This window comes from Nesoenas mayeri, assembly GCF_963082525.1.
Source record: "Nesoenas mayeri genome assembly, chromosome: 2".
NCBI lineage: Eukaryota > Metazoa > Chordata > Aves > Columbiformes > Columbidae > Nesoenas > Nesoenas mayeri.
Window position 1 is genome coordinate 71,024,488 of NC_137543.1, and position 14,257 is coordinate 71,038,744.

The 14,257-nt window shown below is 38.9% G+C and overlaps 1 protein-coding gene across 1 annotated transcript in view; it reads right to left on the reverse strand.

The window, feature by feature from the left end:
* FHOD3 (formin homology 2 domain containing 3) overlaps nt 1–14,257 on the reverse strand; it is a gene marked incomplete at both ends in the record, with an annotated part of 379,512 nt that overhangs the window by 32,259 nt on the left and 332,996 nt on the right. Inside the window, 3 exons of the mRNA XM_080340636.1 lie at nt 6,454–6,615; nt 7,101–7,220; nt 11,136–11,318. Of these exons, the coding sequence (XP_080196762.1) occupies nt 6,454–6,615; nt 7,101–7,220; nt 11,136–11,318 (465 nt within the window). The remainder of the gene's footprint in view (nt 1–6,453; nt 6,616–7,100; nt 7,221–11,135; nt 11,319–14,257) is intronic.

The window sequence follows — 14,257 nt, forward strand, 5'->3', positions numbered from 1 at the left end:
CTCAGTGTTTGCACTTCCCTGCCCATGCAGGTTCCATAAACACCAGTTCTTCAAAAGTCCTATTCGTTTTTCAAGTTCAACTCCATGCCATACATCCAATATCACCTGCTGCATATACAAGTTTAAAACATTTTAATTCATGCAATACGAGACCATGCCCTAGTCATTCAGGCAGGACACATAGCAAGAGGCTTTCTGGTCTTCCGTTTGGGATGTTATTTCTCTGTGTGATCACAAATATCTCATGGCAACACAGGAATTGGAGCCTTATAATTTGTTGGGAGAGAGAGAAGGGGCTGCCCTGAGGCAACATTGAGGATTAAGTGTATTGGCTCAAACCTAAAGTGCCTTCCGCTATATATTCCCTAGGGCAGCATATACAATTCAAGGTATGCATTGCCATGCACAACAAACAGCTGTAGCTGCTGTGAGATAAGAGGTCATTTTTCTTCAGCATTCCCTCAGCTGGAAAGTACTTTACAAACATGTTTCCTCTTCCAGCTAAATCTCCTCCTGTCTCTGGCCTAAGCTCCATTGCTACTGGGAGTACTGAACTGTCCTAAAATCAGAGATGCTGCACCTGATTACACTGACATTTCCTGCTCCCTGTATTTACATTCAGTCCTTGAACAGGGTAAAAATGTCACAACTGGACTGAAGTAGAAAAACCCAAAAAGAACTAAATGAAGGGAAACTGGTGAAGCTGAGGTTTCTGCTTCTTTTAAAAAATCACTGTAAACTATCCAAAGTTTTGTTCTGAAGGCCAGTGAATAACTTGTTTGTAGCCCATGAAAACTTGCATAGCCTCAGTATCCTTGTATAAGTTTTCTATTGCTTGATACTATATTTATTGTTTATTGCTACAGCTTTTTTCTTTTAATGGTGAACATATCAAATCCAGATATATTCTAAGGAAGACCTGAATCTCTGCGTTTTTATTCTACCCACAAGGTGCATTAAATAGAAAAAGGATGCTTTCACAACGACAAATGTTGTCTTAAACTCACAATATTTTATCACACATCATAGAAAGATATACATAATCACAGTCAAAATCTTTCTCCAAAGTTCAAGATAGTTTCTGCAGCAGACCACAGCCTAGTCTGAGCTGTTTATAATTTAGGATCGGACCGTTCGTTCTCACATTATTACAGGGATGCGTTCTGGCAGGGAACATAAAATCTTCCTCTTTTCCTGAACTGGTTCAGGGCCAAAGGAAATTCTGAGAATTGCTCCTTGCAAACACACTGTCATCTGAGCGCAGCGACCTTCTGTGGCATACGTTCAAAACTCTGTCTCCTCCAGTGTTTCCACACTGGCTTGCTTCACTGAATGTCACAAGAATTATCCCAAGACCAATGTTAGACCAACCTGCACACTGTTGGCCACACATTAGATGTCAGCTCTCAAAAGCTAGAAAAATATAAAGGAGGCTCTGTCCAGACATTTCTAATTGTAGGAAAAGAGGTGGCATCCTGCCAAAATAATTTTGGAAATGAGAACACCTGAATCAATCCACTAACTGAAAATTAAAAATTAAAGGACAGAGGTGCTTACTGAGGTATGAACAGATGAGACTGTCCAATTATATACGCACCTCCACTGCATTTTAGTTCCTCGAACAACCTACAGTAAACACAGTAACAGGAGATCTTTTTGCAGGTGCTGTATGACAGCTCCCACGATCCTGGATGAAGAGGAGCAATACCACTAAGTGGTGACGCAGGTCACTTCAGTTGGATATGGCACCTGCAACACTACGTGCAGTCATTTCACTTGGAACATCAGTGAAACACTGCAATGCTGTCTGGTACATCTGCTAAACTTCATTTGCCCTCTTTCACAAAACAACCCTGAAGTCTTATTTGCCACTGCAGCTCCCTCTCCTGTGCCCCATCCTGCCCTGCAACCAGCCGGCTCTGCCTCATCCTGCTCCCAGCTTCACCTTCGCTCCCGCCAGCCCGCGCCAGGCCCTGGGGCAGCTGCTGCCGTCCTGGCAGCTGACACCACAAGGAATGATGCAACCGTAAGAAACCTTGTATCCCCCAGCTCCTTTTTCCCACGGAAAATTACATTGGCATATATTTTTGTTTGAAGTAACATAGGGAAAGCATACTTGAACGATAATTGCTCACAAATACTTCCTGTCAAGCGAGACAAGAGAAACCCCACTGAAGTAGCGCAGGAGGCAGCATGATATTCCTTACTTTACTTTCTTCTTCTTTCCTTTCTCTGCTTTCCAGCACATCAAGCAGAAGCTCCAGCATGTCAGCACAGCACTGCGGTTTCAGCCACCTCCTTTCTCCCCACACATCCCTGCCAAGTCCCTCAGAGGGCAGCTGCAGGCTTCCTTCTCCCTGGTGTACGTCTTAGTCTCTTCCTAAATTCCCTTCTAACCAGCGATCCCTGCTTTGTCTCCTGTGTTACTAACATTTCCTAGTGCTCACTTTTAAAAGCTGCCTGCTTCTCCATTGCCTAGTGTCCACAACTAATCCAAGTGTCTTACTGCAAGGGTTAAAAATCAGCCACAAGTTTGGCATTTTGTAAGTAAATTAAAATTAGCAAGAGAAAAGGATACTTATTAGTTTGCTCTATGGAGCTGATCAGCTCTCAAATGCACAGAGAAAAATATTTATGGGAGTGAAAGAGAAGATTAACATTTTTAACAAGAATATGTGTTTTTATTCACTAACTGAGAAGATACTAGTGCTGATGCAACCCCTCCTTGCCATATTAGTAAGGAAACTTTTAGGAAAAATATTGAGTTTAACTGCAGAAATGTGGGGTTCTGTTTCAGTATCAGGTACATCAGTTCTGGTACAACTGCAGTGAAACAACAAACAATAAACCAATCAACAAAACAAACACAGAAACAAAACTTAAAATATGCTTAAAAAATAGGGGGAAAAAAAAAGGAAAAAAAAAAGCTTTTCATCATGGGACACTAAACAATCAGTGGCCTCCATGATCTTTTATATTTTTATATAACTATGAATACTTTTACTTATCTAGAAGTCTGTTTTTTGGTCATTATTTTACTTGTGTCTGCATTTTTTTTGGCCATTTATGACTTCAGTCCTTCAACAAAAAGCCACAAGTTTTGCAATAACTATACCATTTTGTTTCTGGTCTTTCTAAGTCCCTTCTGGTGAGCCAGGCTATTTTTTGGGTTTTTTTAAGTTTTATGAACTAAGGCTCAGAAAATTCTCATATGATGTGCATCTCAAGGGAAGGTGCATCTCTGTTTATCTACAGGATGAAAATTGTTTATCCTTTGTGGCTTCTGAACAACGTTTGTAGACAAAACGGAGCTCAAAATACAGCCTAATCCACAGTGAAATATTAGTTCTCCTTTCCTGTCAGCTTTCCGAAACCAAGATTTCGCCTCGTCTGTGAACATTCCCTTGAAGCGGGCAGCTTGGACGGCTTCCATATCCTAACTCTGATTTGTGGCCGCTAAGATCAAGTGGGAATAGGGCTTGTTACAGTAATCCATCAGTGGTGTAACACATGCAGGAACATCCCAAGGAGGGAGACCTTGGGAGTCACAGGGAAGGTTAAGGCTATAATTTCTCTTAATGTGATTTTGTCCGGCCTTTTCAGGATTTTGTCCACTTTGGGCAGGGACACTACATCCGGAAACCACAGACTGAAAGACAGTGCTCAATTTTTTATGTTCTTAGACCTAAAAATTTTTTTACAGTGACAACATTGGGTTAAGCTATCTTCCACTTCCTAAAACTGAAAAATAGAAGATTCATTTGAGAATACAGCATACATGGTGGTGTGGATTTTGGAAAATAAGGGCTCTTCTATATTATGGTAATTTTCAGTTTAGTGACTAACTTGATGCCAATCTAAAAAAAAAAAAAAAAAGTGAAATAACTTCTTAACAAAGAGAAAAAGTGGGAAATGAGAAACCAATGTACCTAAATGTTAAGGGATAAAGAATCACTCGAATAAAAAAAAAAAACAAACTCACAAAAAACCCCACAAAAAACTAAAACACCACCACAAAAATTTAAACCTTCCAAACATGAGAAACCAACCTCAGTGAAGGCAATAAAACAGAGCCTAAACATACACTGTACAAAAGGAAAATTAGGAGAGCAGAGATGGAATCCAAAGAGCAAATATCTAAGCTTATAAAAAAAAGCCACAAATTCCTTTATGTTATCAAAAAAAATCTAGGAGGTCCTGAATCACTGGACATGAAAGCCACTGAGGAAGACAAAAGTTCAACATGACTTATTTTCATCCAGCTTCATCACAAAGGATGTTGGGGAGAAATGCATCCTGTACCTGCTTTTATTTTCCTATATTTTTTTAAATAGATGTCAACTAATAGCAAGGTTTGAATACCTGCTGGCAGAAACGAATGTGTTGGAGGAGGATGATAGCTTACAAAGCAGTAAACAAGCAGAAGACGAGAATTCTGACAATAATTAAAGAAACTGAGCTACTGAATGAGTATTCGTTCACTACACTTAGTAACTTAAAGAATCAGAGGATAGAAAAAGTTTCAGCTATATGTAAAAAAGCAGCAAGGCCGATTCAAGAGACTGTAGAGCTCCAAGCTTTATCACTGTATCTGTTACCTGGGCTGGAAGACTGAATAACAGAATATTAAAAACATCAAAATAATCACTGGATTCTGAATATTTTTATAAAAGAGTGGACAGATAAGAGCAAGTAAAGACAATTAGACTTCTAAAATCTTTACCAGAGCCTCATGCAGGTCACCTATGAAATGTAAGGTTAAGAGAGCAAAAGAGAAGAAGGAAGACATTGATTCTCATCTGATGACAGGGTTAAGAGTAGGTGTCTCGTGGTTTTTACTTTGTATTTCAAAATTATCTGGAAACAAGGAAAAACACTGAAAGGGTAAAACCTACAGATGGCAAGAAATTATTCAGATTAGTCCTGATTTAAGACTATTAGAAGTTTGAGAGATAAGCAGTAAATCTGCTTCAGCAGATCATGGTCATTACTGTAAATCCCAATCAAGTGCTCACTGCAGACAGGACCAGATTCATTCTAAAAGATGGAGAAAAAATATGGAAAGAGATTCCCCCCCCTCAAAAAAAATAGTAGAAAGATTATTTGAGACTTAAACAAGGATCTTAGAAGCCTGGTTTAATTTGACCTTGAACTGAAAAGGGTGATGGACCAGATGACCTTCAGAAGTACTTTCCAACCTAAGTTATTCTACGAAATAGAGAGATAATAAATGTTTCAACTGTTCAACATATTCAGACAGTAAATCCTGAAGCTGGCAAATGCAACAGCAGACAAAATTAGATTATGAATTCACTGCCACAAGAACTGCGCTAGAAAACAAAATACGATTTAATTTTCGCGGTTTTAAAAAATTGGAATACACAGGGCTCCCCCTCCCCCACCTTCCAAATATCCCAACAAAGTGGCTTTTGGAAAAGAAATCTTTCCTCCGTTTGATGCACATAATTAGTATTGTGACTCATGAAATAATTTTTTTCTAGGAGAGATCTTCCTCCTTTTTCAAAACTTCTTGTGCTCTCTCAAGCAGCTGCTATTGACCACTATCTGAATCAAGACACTGGACTTGATTGATATCAGTATTATCTGCTGTAATTATTTCCATTTTCACATGAGACATGACTCCACACCAGAACTTCCATGTTTGTTATCTCCTTATTATATTCTGTCATGTTTACTCCAGCAATGACTGATGTGCTGTTTTTAAGGGTCACCCAGGAAACTTCGTACTCTGAGAGCTCCACGAGTGAGGTTACAGTGTTTTTATCATGCCTGGTAGCAGAAATAATAAATAATCTGCATGCCAAATAAAGCCATTGACCAGACCTATGCATTAGCCAAGGGATGATAACCTTTTAAAAAGAGGTGCTGCCACAGGTTTCGTTTATTTCTATTTATCTTCCCTAACTCCTAATCATCAAAATTATTATCAGGAAGAGGACAGAAAAGGAGTTAAACAAAATATTTCAAGGACACTTTCATTCTCGAAACAATTTCATTACAAAAAAATTCATTCCTTCCATTGCCCTTAAAAGATAGTCAGAGAAGCATCTGCCTTGAAAAAGAGGTTCTCTCAAACCACAGAGGAAATATATTTGAACATACTGGTCAAATAAAGTTTTAACCTGAAAACTGCTCCTAATATTATATACATTAGTAATGTATATAACATTAAAATGGCTGTCATAACATGACTGCCTATTAGTACATTGATGAGGAAACCACCTTACAGATAGAGATAAAGCTCAGAAGAGAGACTACTTGCATTTTTGAAATTCAGTGGGAATGACAAAACAAATCCAAGTCCATAAAACGTGCTGTGATAGCGAAGGAACAAAATGCAATAAAATAAAACCATAAATACTTCACTTTAAAGTGGATTTTAAAAAAACATATATATATATATATATATATATATTTACCCACTAGACATACCTTGGCTGACCTAGTGATGGCCCCAATCTCAGAATAAAGATCAGTGCTGTCTGGGAACTTTTCCACCACCATAGTGCAGACGTGATGCAGGAGGGACTGCTTATGCACTGTGTCCTTGACTTCTGGAACCTTCTCGAGGTAGCTCAATTCAAAAGCTTTGGCCTGTAAGGGGGACAAAAGGGAAAAATTTAAAAGTAAAAATGTTTACTCCTTCCCATGCAGATTGGTAGATATAAATGATTACCAAGTAGGGGCAGAGGGGAAAGAAGAATCCTAAAGGAGAAGAAACTGACTGCTTTTATTTATTTTTAACTTGCTGAAGAGTAGGCCTAAAATCATTCCGTCTGCAGTGAAGTGACTAATAGCATAGTTCTCACATTTTGAGTGGGTTCCCCACTCAAATACTAAACCAAATCATCAATGCTAAACTCAAGGGAGGTACACTAGAAGGATCCCTAGCTCCATAGCTCCTCCAGATAATGCTCAGAGGCAAAGAGCACCCTGACACACAATAAAAAGTAAAAGTAGGTTCTGTTTGCTACAGTTTTGTTCTGGTACAAAATAAATACTGCAACTGTCATAATGGTTTTGACTTTGAGTATTCTGAAGGAAAAAGCTTTGGGGAAATGATGGGACATCAGGCTTACGTTTGTTCCATTCAGAAAGTTCCCAATGGCTAGTAGAGTAGAAAGGATCAATCCCAAAGTTTTATTATGCTCCAGTTGGTCCATCCCTTCCTTCAGGTCTAGAAGTGGTTCTGCAACTTCCTGCCATGTGAACAGAAACAAGAAAGTGAAGGTCGTAGTTGCTTTAAAGCTGCTTTAAGTTTTTAATTCTATGGTTTAGATTAATTACTGCAAAAAGTTCCTGAACTGGCGTCTCACAGAGAGCAAACTGGCCATGTGTGCTGGCCTTCTTCCACGTTCCAGCTAATAAATCACATGCAAGGACAGCAAAAAAATACATAAAATACTTTCCTAATGTTGTGTCTTTATGTATGCAATTGCCTTACTTGTCCTGGGGATTATTCTGTGATTCCAAACAGGAGAGACAGAATCAGAGAAGGGGCTGCTGCACTGGAGTTAGATGCATGAACATCCCCCTGCCTCAACTGATAAAAAAGCTTCTTATAACTATTTTTTTCTAATATTTGAAAAACAAACAAACAAAAGTTAGAACCCTGGCTGACTGGATGTTTGTAGTCTGACTGGATGTTTGCAGTCTGACCCTACAGATTTCTTCAAATGATGGCCACCTCTGAGTTTTTGTTACAGTTTAGTGCTTGTGCGATTTTAAAACCAAAAAAATCCCACTGCAAACATCAAGATTTACAAGTGTTCTCATTTAGTCTCTTAACTTAATTCGTCTTCCATCCACACATGTTAGATTCTGAGTATAGGTATGTAAACAGATAAGGCTTGAAGACAAATTCTGTTCCATTACCTCAGGAAGTGAACTACACCAGAGTTCAAAGGAAGAGAATGAGGGTAACTGAGTTGATGGAGCTTATTTCTATGTCTTTGTGCAAGGCCCAGGGCTATTTATTTTGCATGCACAGTAACAGTCCACATTGTTTCTTTCTCCAAATGTCATCCTAAGCATCCATGAGCAGCATTCTTTTCTCAAATTATTACGTTCTTTATGAGCCAAGAAGCCAAATTTAAGCTGTCAATTTAGACCAAGAGGCCGAATAACCAAGAACTTCATTTTCTTGAAGAAATACCATGGGCCACTCGACAATTGTAGTGATCTTTTATCATAACTAAGAACACAAGGATGAAGGAAACATACATTTTTAGCCACTACAGAATAATTAATCTATTGAAAAGAATATGGCAAATATGAGACAAATTGAGATGGCATAGTGAGCAAAGTAATTCATATATCAGAGGAGAAGTGCTAAATAGTCCAAGTCAATCAAGTTAAACTAAAATCAACAAACTGCTGCACAGAATTCTCTAACTGCTTTATGAGTTGGGGTTCATTTAGTTTGTTTTGTTGCATTATGGGGATGAATCAAACTGCTCTGCATCTGCTGTAAACACAGGCTTTTGAACTATTTAGCTGCATCAATTTGCGACCTGCTAAAGATCATTCCTAAAAAGTTAATTTAAAACATTCTGAAGGAAAGTAAAAAGATAGCACAAAAGGCTTCCAAGCAGGCCATACTGTAGCCCTTCATTTAGCTATTTACATGCAAGCTGTCCAAGCTTAGACTTCTTCCATATAGTGCACATTCATAATTACTCTTTATTTTTTGTTTCATTGTAGTATTAAAAAACCAATAAAAGACAATGCAGTAGATGCTGTATTAACAGATGATATACCCATCCTTGCTCCCTATAAAACTCGCCATCTACCTAGAGAGAGCAGAGACATAATGCAGAGCTATCTCATACCCTTAACACGTAACCTTATTTACCACGTTTTTATTCTTCACCTCGAAATTATGCTTGAATGAAACTTGTGGATTTGTCCTAAATTTCTGGCTGCAAGACATCTGATAGTGTCAGATAAATGTTTGACATGCATGCACAAATGAACTAAACTATATGCGTGCAATGAATTCAGTGGTTCCTGGACAGGAAGAATGTAGCACACGTGTTTTGTACAGCTGATCTGCCATCTGTATTGTTACCAAACTGGTAACAAGTTTAGTTTACTGCACCTTGACAAGCTCACATGCTTGCTTTGCTGTGTGGAGTAAAAATTTGGCTGGGATGGGAACTTTGAGATGACCAAAATGTAATTTGCCATATTTACATTTAATCAAGACCAGCCTGTGAAGGGAAGTGATTTGGCACTCGAGTTTCACAAAGTGTTTGCCCATTTGCAGATGGATCTTCTGAAGAAATATGGTTTCAAGAACGGAAGAATGTTAGCAGGTCCTGGGACTCGTTTATTTCTACAATCATTAATGAAAACTACTTCCTTTTTTTAATGGAATATGTTCATGGTATCTCAGTCTAAATAATACTTACATTTATTGGTTACCTGGAACTGCCTTTAACCTTTTGTTACTGAAGAGGCTCAACTGCTTGCTCTCCCTTGTCCCTCTGGTGTCTGATCCTATATCTTCCTCTTCACCAAATGAAGACCCAAGGTGTCTGCCATACCTATGCTTGTCTCCTAGGCTTCTTACCACATGCTCCTTTTATCAGAGTTATCGTATGTTATTTCCTGTATCATTTTACGGTAACTAGTGTAGTTAGGTCTATTTACCTTTCAACAGTGATGAAAATATTGGTCCTATCTTCACTCCAGCTATGAGATCTTTGAGCAATTTAGGCATTTGTGACCTTTTATGCTAGCATCCATTCTACATGGATTTTAGCCGGCAATTCATTAACTCTGTGGCATAAATATTATAGGATGGACAAAAGGAAAACTATCAGAATTTCTTCAGCTTTTAGCAGTGCTTCAAATGTTACTTTTTGACTGAGAGGAGGCTGGAAATTCTAGGTATACACATAGATTAACAGCTACAGCTGACTCAGTTAACAATCAGGGAACAATTTAGCCATGTGGTAACTTCAAAGCAGAATAAATTGCTGTACCAGCATAAAAAAAAAAAGAAAAAAAAAGAAAAAAAAAGGAAAAAAAAGCATTCAAGGCATATACAAGTATTTCATGTTTTACAAGTCAGAAATGTAAATGTCTAAGACTAAAATGTCGCAGTTAAAAAATCCCGAATATTAGTGTGATTGCATTTCCTTAAATCTATGAAAATAAAGCAGAGGTTGAGTAATCTTGATAGCATCATCTGCAAATCAATCCACTGTTGTATAACTTGTGAAATAACCACAGCTAGGTAAACATAAGTGTGGCATGCTTATGAATGCCTTATCAGAATCCATATCACACAAAGTTTTTTAATACACATACACAGGTACACCTACAAAATTAAATATATACAGGAGAGAACTGCCTGAAGAACAATTAATGGGTTGTATGCCAGACGTGCAGATAGAGGAAGGTTCCTGGACTGAGACTCCTGCAAGAGCTTTTGAAAGCCAGCACGTAGCTGAAATCTCCTACACAGTTTCATTCTGCTTCACTAATGTGTTGAAATTATATGCTATCATTTTGAATTTTTTGTCTGTGATTCATCATTCATGACAGAAAAACCAATTACAGTGTTCTCTGAATAAATGCCATCCATGAAGAAGGTGGCAACAACTTTCTGTGACTGAACTAAAAAGGACACCCCTGAAGGATGTCTTATCTCTTGTTTATAACTCTGAAAAAGAGTTATAAACAGAAATAACTTTAATGGATGGTGTTTTCCTCAGTTCAAATGGATGTAAGATCAATATTCTCATTTTATGATGAATACTGTAGTCCTCATTCAATCTTTATCCAAAGAAAAATTCTTACTGCTCTGAGGTAAGAATTTCCTGAATAACAACATCTGGAGAAGATGTGGTAAGGATTTAGCTCTCTTCTTTGTTCCAACATCATTACTGCCTAATTAAAGGAAGGAAAACATAATCTTTAATTTTCTTTTATAGAAGGAACAGATTATGAAGGATCATTTTAGCTGTTTCCTGGTTGGCCACCGTAACAAAAGCAACCCATTTACTGTTTCCTCAAAATATATGCTCATATAATGACAAGGTCAGGGAAAGATTAAGCAAAGCCTCGGAAGCATCTCCACCCCTGCCTCCTCGCCTTCCCCTCACCTTTTCCACTATCTCGTAGTCCATCTTGAAAGCCCAGAGCTGGAGCCTGGCGGAGAGTTCGCTGATGGAGGAGAGGGTGAGAAGGAACTGCTCGGCGCTGCCCAGGGGGACGTCAGGGTTTGCCAGCTGTGCCTCCTGGATCTTTTGCTTCTCCTCCTCGGTTGGGATCATGGTCAGGATTTTCTGCGAAGGGAGAGACAAGGCAGATATCAGCGGTGGAGCTGAGGCAAGGGCTGGACGCAGTGGTATGGGGATGTTCCTGCAGCAAGCGCTCCTGCAGCACAGGCTGACGTGCTGAGCTTCACTTGGACTTGGCCTGAGCTCCTGTGACACCGAGTGACTTCTCAGCAGTAACGGCAGAAGCCCTGAATCACCGGCTGGTAAATCAGGACAGCAGTGCCAGTAACCAAGCACTAACCCACTGCACAAGAGAGCAAAACAAGGCCTGCTATGTTGAACATCTGCAGCTGAAAAACACATCTGTATTAACATGTGTTTTGAAAAATTTGTAGCCAGCAGATGTGGTTAATCGCAGCATCAAACACTGAAGAAAGACAGAGCGGCTCATTAAGACTGCTTTCCTCAGCTTTTACATCTTTAAATCAAAACTGGCCAACTTTCAGCAAATTATGTACAGAAGTGAGGGTAGAATGAGTGAAATCTTTTGACCTGTGATTTACAGCAGGTCAGTCTAGATAGCAGGTCCCTTTTAGCCTCCACATCCCCAGATCTTCCAGTGTACTTGTAGGTATACAGGAATAACCTGAGGACTCCTGTCCCTTGCTGTTCCCATAATTTAATATTTTTTGTTCAGTCCATTTTGTTTCTCAATGAAATACAACAATTAGTGCAGTCTACTCCCAAAAATTTCACCCAAACTGAGGACAACTTCCCAAGGAAGACGCATTGAATTTAGAGCTGTATTATGCATTGCACAACATATAACCCTTTTCTCTTCTGATCTGAAAAGTCTAAAATGCTGATGAAAAAGGATCTCAATATTTTCAGCTTCTGCTGTCAGTATGGCTCAAAACATTTATCTTTTCCCTTTAATTATTGGATTTTACATGCTTGTTCACATGTGGCAGCTTTCCTTCTCAAAGTATTGCTCTCTAAGATATTTCTTCTTAATTAGTTTTTAGCATAATAAATGCATTTTAAAACTAAAAAGAAAAGCAAAACAACATAAAGACATCAGATTAGTTGAGATCTTTACTTTGTTGATCAATGTCTCATTAAAACAAAGCAATAGATTTTCAGTGCAAGTTATGTTTATTCATCTGAAGAACTAAATGTTTTTGCTGTAGTCTTCTACAGTGATAGAAGCTGTTTCGGAGGAGAAGAGAGAATAAAAATATAGCCAAAGAGCTATCAGACCTGCCAATCCAAACTACAGCCTTGTTCCAGCACTGCACATAGCTAGTTCATCAAAGTAGCAAACTGTCCTCTTCCAGTACCAATAATTCATCTGGCTCCTTGTACGGCGCTGGAGCTAAGTGTGGACAGCAAGAGACTTTTCCTGGTCAATCAGGCAAAGAACTAAGAGTCAAGCAAGCAAATAATCTTCAATTTGTTGAACTGGGAATTATTCAATCTCAGTCACAGCATTTGTATTTGCTGTCCATCTTCTTATACTGACTTCCATACACATAAACAAAGAAGCATTTCTTTCTGTTAACGTTGGCTCTGCCTTTCAGCTAAAAACATAAAAATTAAAATCTAAAAAAAAGCCTACTTACTCAGACACTACAAGCTTCTACCTTAATAAATTAATATCCTAAGGAAAAAAAGAAGAGGAGGAAAATCTCTCAGTACACTCCTTGTCTTTTCCTTCCCCTGTAAATGACTGTTTGGAAAATATTCTGATGTACACCTGTTCTTATTGATAGCATGATAGATGTTTTGAGATGTGTTATCCATCCATCCATCTTCACATGTTGAAATCTGTAACTTCGGTCATATCTAACATCAAACTAGAGGTTTATGAGTAGCTGCTTCAGGGCATTTCACAGTGCTTAACCAACACTCATCTAAAAAAGTTCATAAAAAAGAGAGACTGAGTCTGAAACTCATAAGAGGTGTTTCACAGTGTCCTTTGAAGAAGTTTGGCCTTCTAGTGCATACTCCTCTCTTCCACAACAACAAGAAGGCAACAGCCCCTCAGCTGAGCCAGGGCAGCTTGCAAATAGGATCATATGAACATCCATACATGGTGAGTTTAGCAGTAGCCATGTGATGGATGTAAAAATGCTTCTGATGCACTTTTGAATGCTAACACTTCAGCAGTATTCTCAATTGCCTCCTACAAATAACTAGGGCTTTCGGCAGCTACCCAGGGATCCCACAAGTATTTTGTGGTGGTGCAGGGCCTTCACTCCAGAGATTTTGCACTGCTTTGGGGCATTTTAAAGATGGCAATGAAACAGCAAGCTTTATTTCCAAAGGGACTCTCCTCCTCCTTGAGCTTTATGTAAACACCGCAAGCCAGATGGAGCTGACAAAAAGCATTCGAGTCCAAGTGCTGCGAGGCTGCTGTGCTGTGTACCGTAGTATCTGAAAGAGAGAATGCCAAGCCAAAGAGCCTGCACTAGCGGTGCCAGCTGCTGAGGATCCCCCCTGCCTTCATGGGACCAGAGCTGCTGGCAGGTTCTCACACCATCCAGGGTGCAACTGTCCCCATAACAACGACCTACTCACCAGCAATTCTAATCTGCTTGGGCAAAATATTTCTGATCCTGCTGGTCACCACCCCTGATGTGCCCCTGGGCAAGCGCTAAAACGCTCCTATTCTTTATTTCCACTCTATGACTAATTCAAACCATTTGTTCAGCACTGGAAACTGATGAGTAGACCATCTGCCAGTTTATTAGTATTTTTATTGTTATTATTTTTTTAAACAACACTGACAGCAAAAGGAACATAAAAACACAGTAAGGCAGAAGGTTACTGGCACTTGATATGATGATTAAATCACAAGTACCTTTGAATCTAATCATTAGTTCATGATGCCCTCCCCAGAATGGCAGTCTTCAGGTAGATTAAAGAAGAATTGGGTTATTGACAAGCCCTATGCTCATATCCTCTAATATGTGCAACACATATATTTCATCTCCATGCATTCT